Source organism: Yarrowia lipolytica, chromosome 1F (genome assembly GCF_001761485.1).
Source record: "Yarrowia lipolytica chromosome 1F, complete sequence".
Taxonomy (NCBI): domain Eukaryota; kingdom Fungi; phylum Ascomycota; class Dipodascomycetes; order Dipodascales; genus Yarrowia; species Yarrowia lipolytica.
Window position 1 is genome coordinate 1307370 of NC_090775.1, and position 17443 is coordinate 1324812.

Below are 17443 nucleotides of genomic sequence, written 5' to 3' on the forward strand. Positions count from 1 at the left end.
TTGTTTGTATGACAGGTGAGTGGTTTTTTCCCTAGATTCTTGTCAGAAAAGATTTCTAGGACTCAATTATGACTTGAATGGCGGTTTCTACTTACTCAGTGACTCAGTTACTCAATTACCGACTCTGTTTCGTCACAGCTTTCATGAAGTATCATGTCAAGTAAGCACACAACTCCCAACTAAGCTGGGTGACTACAGTAGTAACAAAATGTATATAAAAAGGTTATTCTTTCAAAGCAAAGTTATAATTAACTGAATGTATATGCAGAAATTATAATACAGTATATATATAACTATATATATAAACCGTTTACAATGATTGAGACATCACACACAACAATTCACTATAAGCACTATAGTTGCAGTAGACGTATTATAACGAAAAAACCCTTCTCCAACAGTGCTACGTCCACACCACCTGCCACTGTCAGCACTAATGCATTCTTCCTCATCTATCATACCCACGTGCTTGGAGGTGCAGTATCTCCACGGCGCGCGACGATAATTTTATAGTGTGGAAATCAATTGTCAAACTTGCACCTATCAACACACACACAATGATCCCGCGACAACCGCCACCAGCAGGCCCTCTGGGCACAGACTTTGACTACTCCGTCGCCGGTGTTGCCGGTGTACTGGTCGCTCTGGGCGCTCCCTGGCCCATGGGCCAGATTGCCGAGGTGTTGTCCGACAAGCAGCTTGGACTGGCCTTCTTCACCATGTTTCTGCACGTTATGTACGTCGGAGGACTGGTGACGGAGGCGTGTTTCCCGGCCAACTTTGTGACCACGGCCATAAAGATCCCCAAGCCCATTTTTCTCGCCACCAAGGTGGTCTACATTGCGTTTGCATCGTGGGAGTTTTCTGGCCATGGCGACATGTCTCTCTACCTGGTGGGCATTCTGCTGGCTACTCTGGTGTTGACCGAGTTGGGAGCAGCTCTGAAGGCTAACAAACATACTGCCCAGGACAAGAAAACGCAGTAGAGATGGGCCAGAAGACGGAGAGACAGTGAATATTTGTATTTTTAGTTGATTGGTATGAATCTAATTACTTGTAGTTGCCGTACGTCCGCCGGAGCTGGCCAATTGTACAAGTAGATGGGAGTTCACGTTGAATCGTGTTAGTCAGTTGAAAGCAAAAGGCTGGACCGCACCCCCTAAGTAGAATGAGCTTATTTACCCACTGGAAAGTAGTGAAGAACACCCAGACGACGGACTGGTTAGGAGCCGCCGATGCAAGAGATGTAGTCACGTGATGTGATTTGAGGTGAGGAAATGAGATCTCATGACTATAAATGACCCCCGCCGTCTCTCCCCCGTCTTCGGGGACTCAGTCACTCACTCTCTACCTCTCTCATCTTTCAACATGTATGTACTGTACACACGATACCCCACTTAAAGTTGCCTAATGCGAGATAACCGAGACCAAACAAGTGAGCGATTTGCGCTTGTCCTCACTGAACCCCCAAATGTCTGAAGTTGCCGAACTGCGAATGGAGATGGAGCGCGAGCTGGAGCTGCTGCGTAGCGAGGTGGACGAGCTCAAGTCGCAGCTGATCCAGCAGGACGCGGAGCGACACGAGGCCCAAAAGAATCAGGGCGAAACAAACATCACCAAAGAGAATGTCACGGCGGCCGGAGTCCTGTCTATTCTGTTGCTGCTTGGATCAATGGGACCGGGATGGTACATGGGATTCAGCGTCATGTTTAGTGAGGGAGATGGCACCGGAATTGGGCTGGTTATGGCCAACATGTTCCTGCCAGTGTTGATCCTTATAGTGACGTGGGTGCTACCGCTGATGGACCGTGATCGGCTCATCCTGGAAGCCATCATGTTGCTGGGTTACGGCTCCTTCATGATCTACGAAATGACCAAGAGTGTGTGGTCACCGCTGGCCCAGATTCTCATGGTCAGCGCAGCCATCTTTCTGCGACATCTGCATCAGAACGAGATTCATCGAAGAAAACAGGGCCTTCCTGTTTCCGTTGATCTGGGTGATGATGTTTAGGAGATGCGAAACACGAGACATGGAGAAACAACACATTCAAAAGAGGCGCCGATCAAAGGCGCAATCAGTGTACCCCACTACTGGACATGTAACTTATATATATATTGGATATTTCATATTGGTGCATGTATCGTCAAGTTGTACGAGTCGGGGAGTAGTGTATTATTTCCCCTACTAAACTTCAAGTAAACTTCCAACTATTCATGCTTCAATCCTTGGAACATAGGACCACCCCCCCCCCCCCCCCCCCCCCCCACTTATCATGCAGGTCAACTCTGATACAAGATAATTACAGTGATACAGCACACACATCACAGCCACCACAACACTCTCTCTCATTAACATGAACGGCAAGGTTATCACGTTCGCCAGAAGTGGCGATCTGGACGTGCCAGTCAGAATCAAGGCGTGAGTATCACCGGCCCCGCTTTCTATCCCACTGCCTCCACTAACTCAGTGACTCTCTTGAGGGTACTTTCCCTCTGCTGTCTCTCAGTGAACAGCTTGTGGACCCCCAAAAAGCGCTTGCCAAACACAGAGTCGACGCCACCTCCGACCTCACACTTACTGCTCAGGTCTGGGCCAATGGCAAAGCTCTCACCGGCCAGATTGCCACGACATACAAGTCGTTCAAGTCCAAGAGACGCTGGAACGAATGGCTGCAGTTTCCCATCAGGCTGAGCCAGCTGCCTCTGGACGCCGAGGTCCGCTTCCAGTTCTGGGACTACGACGGTAACGACATGCTGGTGGCCCGGGCAACAATTCCCTTTTTCGACAGCAAAAACGCCGTACTCCTGAGAGGAAGACAAAAGGTGGATGTGGTCATAGACGACGAGGACGAACAGGAGAAGGAAAACAAATTTAACGACAAGACCAAGGCAATTGCGAATAACAACTCGGGTTACTCGGAAATGGACCGGCTGGAAAAACTCATCAAGAAACATGAGCTGGGAGACATGCCTCGATTGGACTGGCTGGACAACCTAGCATTTCGACAAATCGAGCTCGTCAACACCAAACACACGACAAAGTCCGATCTCTTCTTGTACGTGGAGTACCCCCAGTTCCAGCATGTTGTGGTCTATTCACCTCCACCAGTCCTGTTGGCTCCCCAGCCTCTAGAACCTCCCCAGATCCAGCAGATTCAAAACACACAGACCGATAATCCCATCGAGAGCAAGTACCGACGATTGCTGCGAAGCCACAAGACAGGTCCGCTAGACAAGGATCTCAAGCCGAACGCCAAGATGCGAGACGAGCTCAACCTGATCTTCAACTACCCTTCAGCCCAGGAGCTCACAGAGAACGAGAAGAACTTGCTGTGGAAGTTCCGGTACTACGCTACCCGTGATAAACGGGCTCTTACCAAGTTTCTCAAGTCCGTTTCATGGGATGACGCTTCGGAAATGAGACAGGCTATTGCATTGCTACCCATGTGGAAGGAGGTGGATATTTCGGATGCCCTGGAGATGCTGGGTCCTGGGTTTGCAGATCATCCTGCTGTGCGAGCGTTTGCGGTAGACAGACTTAGGGCTTCTCCTGACAAGGAGCTGGAGCTGTATCTGCTTCAGCTGGTTCAGGCTCTGCAGTTTGACAAGGACCGTGTTGTTTCGCAGTTCCTCATCTCTCGAGCTGTCGCTTCTCCAGTGCTAGGAAACTACTTTTACTGGTATGTGCATGTGCAAACACAGTCTGAGCAAACTACGGGACCCTTCAAGGAGGCCATTAGTGACTTTCTGTTGGCTCTACAGACGTCTGAAAATGGTGCCGAGAAGATTGTGGCTCTCAAGCGTGAGTCCAACTTTGTGGGCAAGTTGGTTAAGTTGGCTCAGGACGTGCGTGCATGCAAGGAGGCTCGTCCCAAAAAGGTGGAGCTGCTTAAAAGCATGATTGCTGACCCCAAGTTGGAGTTGAAGGAGCTGCCGTACCCTGTGATTCTTCCCCTGGACCCTACACAACGAATTGTGGGCATTGACGAGAATGATTGCTCAGTGTTCAAGTCGTCTCTGACTCCGCTAAAGCTCACCTTCAAGATGGAGGACGGCTCTCTGTACCCCATCATTTTCAAGAGCGGAGACGATCTTCGCCAGGACCAGCTGGTGATTCAGATCATCACTCTGATGAATCAGCTCTTGCTCAACGAGAATCTGGACCTGAAAATTACGCCTTACCGCATTCTTGCCACGGGCGCTGTGGACGGTGCTATTCAGTTTGTTCCCAACCAAACTCTTGCATCTGTGCTGTCTGACTACCCCGGTGGCATTCTCCAATTCCTGAAGGAGAAGGCGCCCATGACTGAGGAGCAACAGGCGCTATTGCCACCAGGATCTCTGTCTCTCGGGGTCCGCCCGGAGGTGATGGATACGTTTGTTCGTTCCTGCGCCGGCTACTGCGTTATGACATACATTCTTGGAGTCGGCGATCGGCATCTGGACAATCTTTTAATTTCAGACGATGGTCACTTTTTCCACGCCGATTTCGGGTACATTCTCGGCCGAGACCCTAAGCCCTTCCCCCCGCTGATGAAGCTCCCCATTCAGATCATCGACGGTATGGGCGGTATTCACTCGGAAAACTACACAAAGTTCCGAAACTACTGTTTCACGGCGTACACGACGCTCCGGAAGAGTGCCAACCTCATTCTCAATCTCTTTTCGCTCATGACGGAGGCCAACATTCCCGACATTGCCATTGAGAAGGACAAGGCTGTGCAGAAGGTACGGGACCGGTTCTGTCTGGAGATGAGTGACGAGGAGGCGATTGTGCATTTCCAGAACCTCATCAACGACTCTGTGTCTGCCTTTCTACCCATGGTTATTGACCGCCTGCATTCCTTGGCGCAATATTGGAGGGCGTAATTAGTACGGGTAGGCGGAGAGATAATGTATGGTTTCAAACAATACGTTCTTTCTTCGGCACATGTACCAGTATCTATATTTTTATTTATCATTCCCTTTTAGCACAACGTCTATTTTCCCCGGGGGTGCCTCAATCAGCGGTCTATCAGCTGCCATTCAGCTGCTTCAACTACCTCCGACCCCATAATAATCAGCCGACTGGGTTCGTATCGTCAATCGTCTATCATGCAGCCTGACAATGTAAACACCTCAATAGCGCCAACTCTATATATAGCCGAGCCAGATCTCTTGATGAACCTTTTTGTTTGGGCCCTTCAGGCTTGTGCGTGGTCAATGGCATGCATCTTTTCGTCATTGATCGTCTCCACAGGCCATGCAAGGGACGCCGGGGTTCGTTATAAATAGTTTTTTCGGTGTTTGACCACAACTTAGGGGGTCCGGGAGATTGGCTGTATGATGGAGTCTGGGGATATTTTCCCCCTGTGCGCTTGTATAATTTATTTATTTTCGTTTTGGACGGGTCAGTTTTGACACTTTCTGAAGTTGCTCTTTGACTGACCACCCAAACATAGTCCATCAGCACTGGCACTCAATGTATGGTACGAGCACCAGTTGCTCCCATAAACTCGCCGGGGGCCTGTCGCACCTTTCTTTTGCTTTTGGCTCTGTGGAATGTGCCTGGACAGTCAGGTATGCGCCTTGGCTTTGGGGTTTGCGGGCAGAGGCCTGCATTCCTGCTAAAACAGCACATCTCCGACACTTTGTATTTTGTTTGACATTCAGAGTTTAATGCAACTCTAACTGACGCGCTTTGTCGTGACCTGGGCGTGTTATATATACTGGGGAGGCGTCTAGAGGGGCGGGGTTGGCTATTTTAGCACTTGAATTCCGCACGCATTTTCGGCCGCCGTCGGTTCTACAGCTCCACAGGACCACCACGCGTCACTTCTGTCGACACAACGTGTACCCACTCACTCACTCAACACTCTCTTTTGGCACTCCCGGCTACAAGTACAGTATACAGAGCGTGTATCACCCTACACCTTAAAGCCAGAAAGCCAGTTTCACAAGTCTAGTGCAGCGGAAAACTCAAGTTTCAGGTTGGATGCAAATCACTACTCTTTTTTGCGCCTCCATTTTCGACTCCTGCCCTCTTGCACTCTTGCACTCTTGCATCCACCATCGCCACCTACACAATGAACCAAACACCGCAACGAATGCCGCCGGAGAACATCTACAGAAAGGAGCAACCCACCCTGTTCCCTCACGGCTACCCTACTCCAGTCTCCTCCAACACCAGCATCAACCTTCCTCTACCCAACTCGGGGTCGCCGCTACCCATTCCTTACACCCCAGCTCCAGTCAAGTTCGAGTACTCGTTCCAGCAGTCGCCCTCCTTCCCCAAGTATGCAAAATACCAAATCAACCCGTCCTTTGACTTCTCAAAGACAGGCATGGCCCACCTTGGCGTCAATTCGCCGGTTCCTATCACTCCGGTGCTTCCCCCACCTAGCTCCATGGCTGCTCCTCCCATCTTCCAGAGCCGGACTCTAACAAGACCTTTGTCCAGCCCCGACAAGACTCCCTGCAAACGTTCCCGTGTAGAGGAACGGCAAGAGGTGTCTGATTACGACAGAAAATGGGTCCGAATGCAGTTTGGTCTGCCCCGAACCGGAGGTTACCAGAAGCCGTTCCGAAAGCGCCAGACTGACGTTCAGAATGAGTTCCAGGAACGTTTCGGACGATCCCTGTCTCCTTCAACCATCTCCAAAATCCTCTCGGACGACTACTCGTACCTGGACACAATGTCGCTGAACGAGGTGTCCAAGTCTGTGTACAGAAAGCGAAAGCCGCGGTTCGAAATGCTAGAAGACGCAGTTTCGTCCTGGTGCGAACTGTACACCCGAAGAGGCTGTCTTAGCGAACGAGTGCTCAAGGAGGCTGCCGAGAGACTCCACGCTCATCCTCTTATCGACACCAGCACCGCCGACGAAGAGGCCCCCGTGTTCTCAAACGGCTGGCTTCACAATATCAAAACAAGACGAGATCTGTCTCGGCTTCTGTGGGACAGCACCATTTCTGAGCAGGAAACCTGTGTCTCCACTCTCAACCACATTCGAGAGACCATCACACGACTGGGCCTGACTCCAAAGAGCGTCTATGCTGTTGGAGATACTCAGCTGTACCCTTCGGCCACTCCTGGATCCCGGTTTGGAAACGACTCCACCCCCTGTACTGCTCGAACCGTGCTCATTTGCACTAATGCCGATGGTTCGTCCAGGCAGAAGATGTACCCAACCATGGTGGGTCCGGATATTGCCGACGCCAACAACCGAAGTGCTACCAGCCTTGTCTACTCGCCTACAGGCACTCCCGAAACACAGAACTTCCTGGACTTTCTGTTTGACTTTGACAATTCGCTCACGGAGCCCTCGCTGCTGATTCTGGCTCAGCATCCCCACTATGAGAAGGCTACTCAGATCTTCCGTCACCAGACAAACAACTCCAACCTCCACATCATTCTAGTGCCAGCTCGAATCAAAAAAAAGCTGCTAGCCACCGACCTCGGAATCGCAGGAGACCTCAAGGTGGCATACAAGATCAACCGGTTGTACACGCTCCCTCACAAGCGAATGAAGACCTCCAAGATCCTCCGGTCGCTCGACACCGCCTGGGGCAATGTCAGCGAGGAGACCATTCTCAAGGCCTGGAGAGAAACTCGCATCTTCGCCACTCTCAACTTCCCCGAGCTCGCCGATACTGGTGCATCTCAGCCCGACCTCAAGCTGATTCGAGCAATTGCAGGAGTCCAGGCTTCGCTGATGAACCAGCAGGTTGCCTTTTCGGAGAGCCAGTACCAGAGTTTTTTCAACCACGACGGAGAAGACGACCCGTTGGCTGTCAAGGATTGCGTCGAGCAGTACGCCTCCATTGTTCAGAACCGCTGAATCCACTGAATCCGCGCATATTTATATATTTATTAATCCATCGTAGTTGTTTAGCAGAAGTCGTTAGAGTTATCTGTACTTGGATTGTGCGGGAATCCTCTAGTTGTATCGTGCGAGTATTGCACATATAAATTACAAGGAGTACAATTATGTTCAATTACGTACAAGTAGTACTTTGAAGAGAAGTCGTTTGTCCATTGCTGTGAAAAGACGGATACAGTAACAAATTACTTTTCAAAGTGTCTACTTGTACTTGTACTAAGACACATCTCGTTAATAGCTACTGTAAACACTCATACATAATATACCTATCATCATACATGCTGTACCTACCATCATATCTAGAAATGTTGTTCACAATATATACAGCAAGCAATTGTCCCGTCTTCTAATTCTGTCTTCAGCCACTTTCCAACTCCCAGACCCACCCCACTCGACTCTCTTTGCAAGATTGCTTACAGGTTTAACCTCCAAGGTGGTCCAAGCTCTTCTCTACCATTGCATATAAGGCTGGTATTCTGCTCACCAACGTGCACTTGTACTTACACCCAGCAAGAAGAGCTGAAAAGACCAATTGATCGTGCCGGTCGCAATACTGTTCAATTGAACATCTCTCAATTGACTACGGCATGCTTCTGCACACGATACCACCATGATACTACGATACACAAGACACCACACTACAAGTACAGTACTTGTATTCGAACAGGAACTATGGTGCCATGTCAAAATCAATGCATCTTCAATATTTAAGTCTCCTAAACCTGCCACATGTCGACGACGGTTCGAATGCAGTCGCCCTTGTGCAGGTCGGTGAAGGCAGAGTTGATGTCCTTGAGGGGCTTGGAGTGGGTGATGAAGTTGTCAATCTCGAAAGAGCCGTCCTTGTATCGCTTGACAATCTCGGGCAGCTGCGTTCGGCCCTTGACACCGCCAAAGGCAGAGCCCTTCCACACTCGGCCGGTGACGAGCTGGAAAGGTCGGGTGGCAATCTCCTGGCCAGCAGCAGCAACGCCGATGATGATCGACTCACCCCAGCCCTTATGGCAGGCCTCCAGAGCCTGTCGCATGACAGTCACGTTTCCGGTACAGTCAAAGGTGAAGTCGCAACCTCCGTCGGTCATCTCCACCAGCTTGTCAACAATAGTGGTGCCCTCGGGTAGCTTGGTGGGGTTGACAAAGTCAGTGGCACCAAACTTGTAAGCCCAAGCCTCCTTGTTGCCATTGATGTCAATGACAATGATCTTGGCGGCTCCTCGCTCCTTGGCGCCCATCACGACGGCCAGACCGACACAGCCAGCGCCGAAGACAGCAACATTGTCGCCCTTCTGGACATTGGCGGTGACGGTGGCAGCTCCGTAGCCGGTGGTGACACCGCAGCCGAGCAGACAGGTTCGGTCCTGGGGAGCAGAGGGGTCGACGGCGACGAGGGAGACGTCAGCAACCACAGTGTACTGGGAGAAGGAAGAGCAGCCCATATACGAATAGAGATCCTTGCCCTTGCACTTGAACCGGGTGGTTCCGTCTGGCAGAACACCCTTACCCTGGGTGGCTCGCACCTTCTGGCACAGGTTGGTCTTGCCGGACTTGCAGAACTTGCACTCCTTGCACTCGGCAGTGTAGAGCAGAATGACGGAGTCTCCGGGCTTGACGCTGGTGACGCCCTCGCCGATAGACTCGACGATACCGGCACCCTCGTGGCCCAGAACAGAGGGGAAGATTCCCTCGGGATCAGAGCCACTGAGAGTGTAGGCGTCGGTGTGGCAGACACCAGTGTAGGTGACCTTGACTCGAACCTCGTGGGCCTGGGGAGGAGCAACCTCGACGTCTTCAAGGGTCAGGGGCTTGCCGGCCTCCCAGGCAACGGCGGCCTTGCAAGTGATGGTCTTTCCTTCGGTAGACATGATGTGTGATGTCGTGATGTGTATGATATACCCAGAGAATCGTGCGTACGTCGCTAGTGCTTATATAAACGTTGGCTCGATTTTGCTATCTATCTGTGGGTGCAAACTCTGTGTGGAGAGTGCTTCCAAAAGAGGCAAGACACTGCATGACCCTTGCCCATAGTGTGGGTGTGTGGGACACTTGACGGTGAGTGAGACGAGGCGTTCCCCGCATAAAAGCGGGCAAATTTTTGCACCTGTGGATTTTCCGCGTCTTTTTATTGCTTATTAAGCAAATTCCGCCCCTTTTGCAATCCTCTCGTGGCTCAATTGAACCAGTTTATGACATCTTCTGTCGCATGGCCTCGGATTTAGACTCACAGCGTTATCTCTTTTTGCTCCCAATTGGAGAACCACACTCAGTCTTTTTGGCCCCTCTTGTGTGGGGGTAACAAGGCGTTATCCCCGTCAGAGCCTTGGTTCTATGCCTGGGTCGATGGTTGCTGATTGGTAATAGGCGGGATTTTGGGTTGTAGGACCGGAAATCTTTACCTCTTCGGGCCCATGAGGACCAGCGGGGGGACAGATCACGTGCCGAGCCGCACCGCTTGAGCCGCAGTTTCCGTAGTTTTGGTAGTGTATGGTGGAGGGCTTCAGGGGATTTGTATTGTATGTAAACGTATTAGAAGGAGTACATTGATACATTGATACATTGATACCATCAGATACATTATATACTACAATATCGGTACTTGTAGCTGCCGTAGACTGTATTCAATGGGTGTAAACCCGACAGGCGTTGATTATTACGTTTAATAAAACGCATCAGATAAGGTTCCGGGGAGTCTAAGGAGTGAGCTGGTTTCGTGAGCTGGTTAGTTGAGATTGCTACCTGTGGGTTCCTTCTTTCGAGGCATGTTCTTGAAATGGCTTTGGGGATATCGAGTGGGTTTTATAGTATTCGTGATTGAGTGAGTGGGTGATGGATTCACAGGTTCTGGTACGAATACCACCATGTACTTTATAGTAACTTGTATCATCGCGAGCAGTGTAGCTACTGTCGGAGTATAGTATGCACATACAATGTACTCGTGCTTGTTCGTAATGACGAGAGTGTGAAGAGGTGTACTTGTATTAGAAGCTAAGGGGCGATCGAGAATCTGAATAGAACAGCAACAAGAGAGTGCAATGAAGAAGATTGGAACAATTGGAGTTTGCGAAGCGGAGGGGATGGAGAGTTGTCGAGAATCTGAAGCGATGGGTCTGCTGTAACAGAGGAGGTAGAGAGAGAGTTGAAGAGAAGACGAACAGAATAGACGAAAGCGGGTCAAAGAATAAGAATCGAACGGTGGAATCTGAAGAACGGAGAGGAAAAGTTGGAATCTGAACGAAAGAAGTTGAACGAGAAAAGCAGAATGGTGAAAGAAGAAAGAATGGCGAAAAGCGAAAGCGAAAAATGAACTGCGAAAGCAAACTGTGAAAGCAAACTGCGAACTGCGAACTGCGAACACGCCTCTCTAATTATACTGCCGACTATCTACCGACCTGCAGTGATGAACACTTGCTGGAGAGACTTGCAGTTCTTCCGAGTGCCCTGGCTACCCGGCTTGATCTGATAGACACCCATTCCGTCATCGCAGACAACAAAGCCATGTTGAAAGTTCACCTGGCCTTGTGATCCACATTAACCAACGGTACCCGTGCTCTTGCTGAAGCTCTATGAATTGTCTTTCCAAGATGGGCCTGGATCTGGGACGTGGTACCAACAAGCACACCTCGGGTGATCATCAGCTGAACAGGTTTCTTTTGCGTCTTCTGAGACACATATCAGATTGGTTTCTTGCTCAGATAGGTGTCTCCTCACGCCTGAGCTTGTCTGTCTCACAGAGACTCTTGACTCCTTGTTGCTGGGGGAGGTTCTGAGGGCGCGCCTGGCTTTAGGTGACTGAACTCGCGGCGTATTTATATTCTCTGGAGTTGAAGATTGGTCAAGGTCAATTTCAGGAAGTTGGGGTGTTAAGCCCAACAGGGAAAGTGGGTATTTCCAGAAGACTTCGAGATTGTTATGGTTTTGATCTGGTGCTGATGCTTACCATTGACGTGGTTTCTTGTTGTTTTTTTTATCCTTGCCGTTTTCGTCGAGGAGTGATGAAGTAGCTAGAGGGGTCTCTAACACTACGGCCGTGAGTATTGTAAGGGGAGTACTGGAAGAGGATATCGCCAATGTCTTGACCTACTCTGTCCCCACCATCTCAATCTGGTAATCAAAGCAATTAATAAAAATATATCCCAGCTACAAGTGCATACTCCACAGCCTGTCTGTTGCACCCTTCGTCCACCCCTAGCAAACGGGAAACTACAACTTTGACCGAATGTAGTTTCTGTCCACGTAGGTCCAGAGTGCGCTAGCGAGACCAATGGGAGGAATCCAGGTGAGAAAAGTCCAGATGATGCCGGGAGTGATGGTCTTGACGAGATCATCGACCTGCAGCTCCAGCTCGGCCAGCGTACCGTCGTTGGAAAGCACCTTGTCGGCTAGCTTCTTCTTATCCTGGACAGACATTTGCGACTCGATTCGCTTTTCGGCGTCGGCTCGGTCTGAGCCGTCTCGCTTCATAAGCCGTTCCACCTGGATCGGGTCCGAGCACGACACAACAACCGTCATCCCACAGTATCGGTCGAGCTTGCTCTCAAACAGAAGCGGGATATCCAGCACCACCAGCCGGTTGCCCCAGATCCAGGCGCTCAACCCCTGCCACACAATTGCCTTCCTGACGGCCGGGTGGGTCACTGAGTTGAGAAAGAGGCGGTTCTTTTCGTTTTCCTTGCCGAAAACAGCACGTCCAAGCGCCGGCCGGTTGATTGCTGCGCCCTGGCCCTTGTCCGAGTCGGGCACAAACAGATCTGTCACCTGGCCCTTGAAATGCTCCACCACCTTCTTGTATGCTGGCTGGCCCGGTTCGAGGATTTCACGTGCAATCACGTCTGCGTCCACAATGGTGAGATCATGCTTGTCTTTGAGCAGCTTGGACACGGTCGATTTGCCGGTGGCAATGCCTCCAGTGAGTCCCACAATGAGCATTTTGGTGTGAGGTGAATGTGAGTGAGTGTCAAGAGCTGAGTTTAGTGCGGAGTGCAGATGGGAGGTGGGGATCATAAAGATTACACCATCATAGCTACAGTAAGACGCATCGGTATTGGTACCAGTACAGTATTCGTTACAGGAACGGTAGGAAGGCTTTGGGTAATAAATAAGAATAAATAGGTGGAGCCAGAGCACATTGGGGCGGTTATAGGTCGGGTAAAATTGCTTCCAAATAGCTCTACTGAGTCACATGAGATTGTTGGAAGTAGGTGAGCACTTGAAGACGTGTAGGTACCGTACTAGCACAGCTTGTATGACTGTGTATGCTGGTTAAAGTGACAGCTGTAGACGCAATCTATACTGTGATAGTACCGGCACGTCTAGGGAAGGTAAGGTCTTGGGTGCTGTCTCTGACTCTGGCATGAGTTCTGGCATGAGTTCTGAAGTGTCTATGCAGAATTGAGCAACTAGAGTGACCTGGGACACCACTGTCGTTTTTTTTTCAGCTTTGGCACTCTTGCTGTTCGGATTTCTCATGATCTTTGTTGTGGGTTCCAGTACTGTAGACATATTTACGTAAACTATGCCTACCTTGTCGCTGGCTTTCACGGCGCTAACCCGTCACGTAAAACCCGCCACCTGCCACAGGAAACGGCTTGACTTTAAGTGACGGCTGGCCTGTGGTGGTGATGACAAACACGTTCTTGTCCTGAACCACGGCCTCGTAGAGGTTGTCGTTGATCCACCTGACAAACACAGCATTGTATGTGTCCGGAATATACGCCAATGTGTCCTGTAGCTCTCCGACGAGCGTCTCAGCAAACTCCTGAAGGCCTCCGGTCACAATACGTCGTTTTTTGGTGTTTTGCGACGCGTCTATGTTGAAACTGGGCTGGCTTGACGGCAGCGTTTGCGAGTAGGGCCGTCTGAAGGGCAGTACATTTGGCGCGCGCTGCGACTCTCCGTATTTCTTACCTCCGATGATGAATCGCGGTTGCATCGGTCTTGTTGTAGGTAAGAGTGTGGTACAGTACTTGTTGGTGGATGTTGTCTTGTACTGGTGCTGTATCAATGGTGGTGTTCAAGATCAATGCAGCATGCTGCATGCATGCACTTGGCGTAATTAGTCTACTGCAATTTTGCCAATTTTTTATTACGATCCGGACTTGGCTGCCAATTGAGCGGTGAAAAAACGACGGACATTGAGATGATCCAGCAATTGTGGAGTAGTAGCGAGAGGAAACCCCGATCGCAATGAAAGGACTAGGCATTGGGCCTCCGAGACGCGACAACCACCAAACCATTTGGCACTACTTGCACTACTTGTAGTTAACACCGCTAGCACCGCACTAAAAGACACACTATAGCCCCTTAGTTTACTGCAACACGGCTGCTCAAAGTTTCAGCCTGGGGCGAGCCAACAGATCACAGAGCAGTACAAGTACAGTAGCTACAGTACAGGCAAAGACCAAGGCGGTGGGAACTTGTGAGACCTTCCACGAGGTTCCACTGCCGGGTAAACAGGGCTGGGACTGTCTTTACCCAAAGCGCTCGAGCCATTGCGGACACTCTGCAGCCCCACAAACGTTTTAAAAGGCCACCGTGGAACCCACCAGATGCTTCTCTCACTAAGGGTACTACTTACAGTTGCACCCATTGAGTGCACCATCATCCCCTAACACCATGCACACATCCAAGAAGGTTCTTGGGGTTGGGAGCTTACCCGGACACGTGTGTGTTTAGGGCCCAAACCTACTGTGGCGTGCAGTTCTGAGCATGGGCTTGGGACGGAAGTTTTTTCCTACAAGAATCTTCACGCACCTTTCTTTTCTCTTCGGTGAATTCACACATATCTACAATGGGCTTCTCTGATCTTTCTTCCGCTGCTGGTGAGTATCAATTGCACGACACGGACGGCACTCTCATTCAATTGACGGTCTGCGCTCAACTACCACCGCTTGACCCTAGTCATATTCAAGCTGGTGCCCATGACAGATGATGAAATGTCACAAGCAATTACTAACTCCAGGTCTCACCCAGCTGAACGAGTTCCTCGTCGACAAGAGCTACATTGAGGGGTAAGTACTACACACCTTGCACGCACAATCAACCTGCTGCTGTTTCCAAGCATTACATGATGATTCCCATGGTCCGTGTTATTGAGGCGGAAGTAAGACCCCGCTGCATGATAACAAACCCATATTTTCACTTTTCCTGATCCCAGTTTGCAAACACGTTTGTGTTCTTCAAAACATGTACTAACCATAGCAACGCTGCCTCTCAGGCTGACGTGGCTGTCTACAAGGCCGTTGCTTCTGCCCCTGACGCCGAGAAGTACCCCAACGCCGCCCGATGGTTCAAGCACATTGCTGCCCAGGAGGACCACTCTGCTCTCCCCGGTACCGCCAAGGAGGCCTCTGCTTACGGCCCCGAGGGTGCCGCCGCCGCCGCTGAGGAGGAGGACGACGATGATGTCGACCTTTTCGGCTCCGACGATGATGAGGTCGATGAGGAGGCTGAGAAGCTCAAGCAGCAGCGACTCGCCGAGTACGCCGCCAAGAAGGCCGCTAAGCCCAAGACCGCCGCCAAGTCCATTGTCACCCTTGACGTCAAGCCTTGGGATGACGAGACTGATCTCGATGCTCTCCTTGAGAACGTCAAGAAGGTCGAGATGGAGGGTCTGGTCTGGGGTGCCCACCAGTGGATCCCCGTTGGTTTCGGTATCAAGAAGCTCCAGATCAACCTCGTTGTTGAGGATGACCTTGTTTCTCTCGACGAGCTCCAGCAGCTCATTGAGGAGGACGAGGACAACGTCCAGTCCACTGATATCGCTGCCATGCAGAAGCTTTAAGTGTTTCTAGCTTATATATATGGTAAAACGGTTAATTCGGTAAAAATTGTTATTTTTTTATATTTATTCTTCGGAGTAGTTTGTCAATTATTCATTTTCTTTCAACTGGATCAACCCTAAGAATTTTCTTCTTTACCATACGTGTCCATGCACACTTTAACCTAATTACCACCCATTGTTTATTCAGCCACACAAGTAAAATCCGTGCTAATGGCCGCGCCATGTACGATATGACGGTGACTATAAGACCCTCCAGAGCGTGAATACAAGACCCTCTGGAAGCCAGAAGTGCTAATTTCATCATTGGTTTGTGGTTGCGAGTATGTGAGTTACCAGAGCTCCAATGGCTTACTTGTACTTGTACTTGTACTTGTACTTGTACTTGTACTTGTACTTGTACTTGTACTTGTACTTGTACTTGTACTTGTTGGTACGGTACTTTTTTTTATATATATTTATTAACATTTATTGAGTCAAGATCAACGAATTTCCACTACTCGTACTTGTAGCTACTTGAACTTGCCATTAAGACTCAGATCAGGCGATGACGCAGGAAGAAGGCTGGAAGGTTCGGTAACCTGTGTTAGTAAGGGAGACGAACAAGATGCTGCTTTCGCACGATACTCACCACCAACAATAGTGACGTTGGAGTTGACTCGGTAGGAGTCGGTGCCGTAGTCTCGGGGAATTGCTTTGCTCATTGTTGTAGTGTAGGTAGTTGTTACTGTTGTTTGATGCAGATCTAGAAGGACTTGAGACGGTCTTATATAGATATTGGGGGATCGGTTTATTGCTTATGACGTGCCAAGTGTGTTATTGAGACTATCATTTTCGGAACAGGAGTTGATCCTCTTCTGGAAACGTCAATAGACACCCCGAGGTGGTGTGGCATGGGATGCTTGACATCTGCACTGTACCAGACTACAGTAAACTGTAGTGTCTGAAAAGGGGATATCAATGTGCAAATGGTACAATAGGCCAAAGAATGATTGCTTTAGTCAATACAATCGACTGCCTCCAATTAGACAGTTGCACTGTCCCTTGTCCCCTTGTCAATGGCAACTTCGCCCCAGCCGTGTGGGGTGGGGTCAATGAAGTGGAAACATACCGTTAAAAGTAGTAAAACTGTGGCAAGTGGCGTTATATTGACTTCTTGGAATCTATATTTGGACTTTAATATACATATTCAAGTCTTCTTCTTGTCCTTGTCTGCCTAGCACTCTCTTCAGAGCCTTGGCCCCACGCCTTCTATACACGGAGTTAGCAGGACGATCCGAGCCGCTTAGAGGGATAAAATGGCAGTTAAAAGATGAAAGATAGAATTAGAATAGGTCCTAAAAGCGAATTCAAAAGTTGTGCTTTCTCTGTTTCAAACACACGGCTCCATGGAGTCTTATCAGTTGCCATGAGTGCATTTGAGACAAGCGAATGTGTGCTCTCAGAGCTATGGCTCGAGGAATACAGTAGGGGGCAAGGAGAGGAGAGAAATTGTGGGCAAGTATCGTACGTACAACAGCAATCTACTAATATCAATCAATGTAGAAAATAACTCGAAACCCTCAAGTCCCTGAAATCCTTTGTGGCTTGAATACAAGGACTGCAGCACGGTTCTGAGAAAGACCCTGTAACACCGTACAAAGACGGCTTACAAAGGAAACATGGGATTGCAAGGAAAACTTAGACCTGTGCCGTTTAGGATATATAATTCCACTTGGACGTTAATCCCGCGAGATCAGCGACTTGTCCCCGAAGCGATTGTGTGGTATCAGAGTTTGTAAAAAGAGATGATTCGTGATAAGGAGTAACT

General features: G+C 49.8%; 11 protein-coding genes across 11 annotated transcripts; 7 read left to right on the forward strand and 4 right to left on the reverse strand.

Moving 5' to 3' along the window:
- Nucleotides 1–557: 557 nt before the first annotated feature.
- YALI1_F13079g (uncharacterized protein) lies at nucleotides 558–986 on the forward strand (the record flags this gene model as incomplete). The annotated part of the gene is made up of 1 exon (XM_505211.4): nucleotides 558–986. One exon carries the CDS (start codon nucleotides 558–560, stop codon nucleotides 984–986), a length of 429 nt encoding a protein of 142 aa, XP_505211.4.
- Nucleotides 987–1471: 485 nt separating this feature from the next.
- On the forward strand, nucleotides 1472–2011 carry YALI1_F13088g (uncharacterized protein; the record flags this gene model as incomplete). Its single annotated transcript, XM_505212.3, has 1 exon — nucleotides 1472–2011. One exon carries the CDS (start codon nucleotides 1472–1474, stop codon nucleotides 2009–2011), a length of 540 nt encoding a protein of 179 aa, XP_505212.1.
- Nucleotides 2012–2354: 343 nt separating this feature from the next.
- Nucleotides 2355–4869, forward strand: YALI1_F13097g (uncharacterized protein; the record flags this gene model as incomplete). The annotated part of the gene is made up of 2 exons (XM_505213.4): nucleotides 2355–2419; nucleotides 2469–4869. The coding sequence occupies 2 exons, from the start codon at nucleotides 2355–2357 to the stop codon at nucleotides 4867–4869; spliced, it is 2466 nt and encodes an 821-aa protein (XP_505213.2).
- Nucleotides 4870–6065: 1196 nt separating this feature from the next.
- On the forward strand, nucleotides 6066–7817 carry YALI1_F13134g (uncharacterized protein; the record flags this gene model as incomplete). Its single annotated transcript, XM_505214.3, has 1 exon — nucleotides 6066–7817. One exon carries the CDS (start codon nucleotides 6066–6068, stop codon nucleotides 7815–7817), a length of 1752 nt encoding a protein of 583 aa, XP_505214.1.
- Nucleotides 7818–8164: 347 nt separating this feature from the next.
- On the forward strand, nucleotides 8165–8570 carry YALI1_F13155g (uncharacterized protein; the record flags this gene model as incomplete). The annotated part of the gene is made up of 2 exons (XM_068283314.1): nucleotides 8165–8169; nucleotides 8222–8570. 2 exons carry the CDS (start codon nucleotides 8165–8167, stop codon nucleotides 8568–8570), a joined length of 354 nt encoding a protein of 117 aa, XP_068139415.1.
- Nucleotides 8571–8575: 5 nt separating this feature from the next.
- Nucleotides 8576–9721, reverse strand: YALI1_F13170g (uncharacterized protein; the record flags this gene model as incomplete). The annotated part of the gene is made up of 1 exon (XM_505215.3): nucleotides 8576–9721. One exon carries the CDS (start codon nucleotides 9719–9721, stop codon nucleotides 8576–8578), a length of 1146 nt encoding a protein of 381 aa, XP_505215.1.
- Nucleotides 9722–9867: 146 nt separating this feature from the next.
- YALI1_F13172g (uncharacterized protein) lies at nucleotides 9868–10152 on the forward strand (the record flags this gene model as incomplete). The annotated part of the gene is made up of 2 exons (XM_068283315.1): nucleotides 9868–9889; nucleotides 9941–10152. The coding sequence occupies 2 exons, from the start codon at nucleotides 9868–9870 to the stop codon at nucleotides 10150–10152; spliced, it is 234 nt and encodes a 77-aa protein (XP_068139416.1).
- Nucleotides 10153–10575: 423 nt separating this feature from the next.
- On the reverse strand, nucleotides 10576–11353 carry YALI1_F13185g (uncharacterized protein; the record flags this gene model as incomplete). The annotated part of the gene is made up of 2 exons (XM_068283316.1): nucleotides 10576–11213; nucleotides 11260–11353. The coding sequence occupies 2 exons, from the start codon at nucleotides 11351–11353 to the stop codon at nucleotides 10576–10578; spliced, it is 732 nt and encodes a 243-aa protein (XP_068139417.1).
- A 703-nt stretch (nucleotides 11354–12056) lies between these two features.
- Nucleotides 12057–12857, reverse strand: YALI1_F13202g (uncharacterized protein; the record flags this gene model as incomplete). Its single annotated transcript, XM_505216.3, has 1 exon — nucleotides 12057–12857. One exon carries the CDS (start codon nucleotides 12855–12857, stop codon nucleotides 12057–12059), a length of 801 nt encoding a protein of 266 aa, XP_505216.2.
- A 541-nt stretch (nucleotides 12858–13398) lies between these two features.
- Nucleotides 13399–13785, reverse strand: YALI1_F13211g (uncharacterized protein; the record flags this gene model as incomplete). Its single annotated transcript, XM_505217.2, has 1 exon — nucleotides 13399–13785. One exon carries the CDS (start codon nucleotides 13783–13785, stop codon nucleotides 13399–13401), a length of 387 nt encoding a protein of 128 aa, XP_505217.2.
- An 858-nt stretch (nucleotides 13786–14643) lies between these two features.
- On the forward strand, nucleotides 14644–15636 carry YALI1_F13220g (uncharacterized protein; the record flags this gene model as incomplete). The annotated part of the gene is made up of 3 exons (XM_505218.3): nucleotides 14644–14674; nucleotides 14815–14863; nucleotides 15054–15636. 3 exons carry the CDS (start codon nucleotides 14644–14646, stop codon nucleotides 15634–15636), a joined length of 663 nt encoding a protein of 220 aa, XP_505218.1.
- Between the last annotated feature and the right edge of the window lie 1807 nt (nucleotides 15637–17443).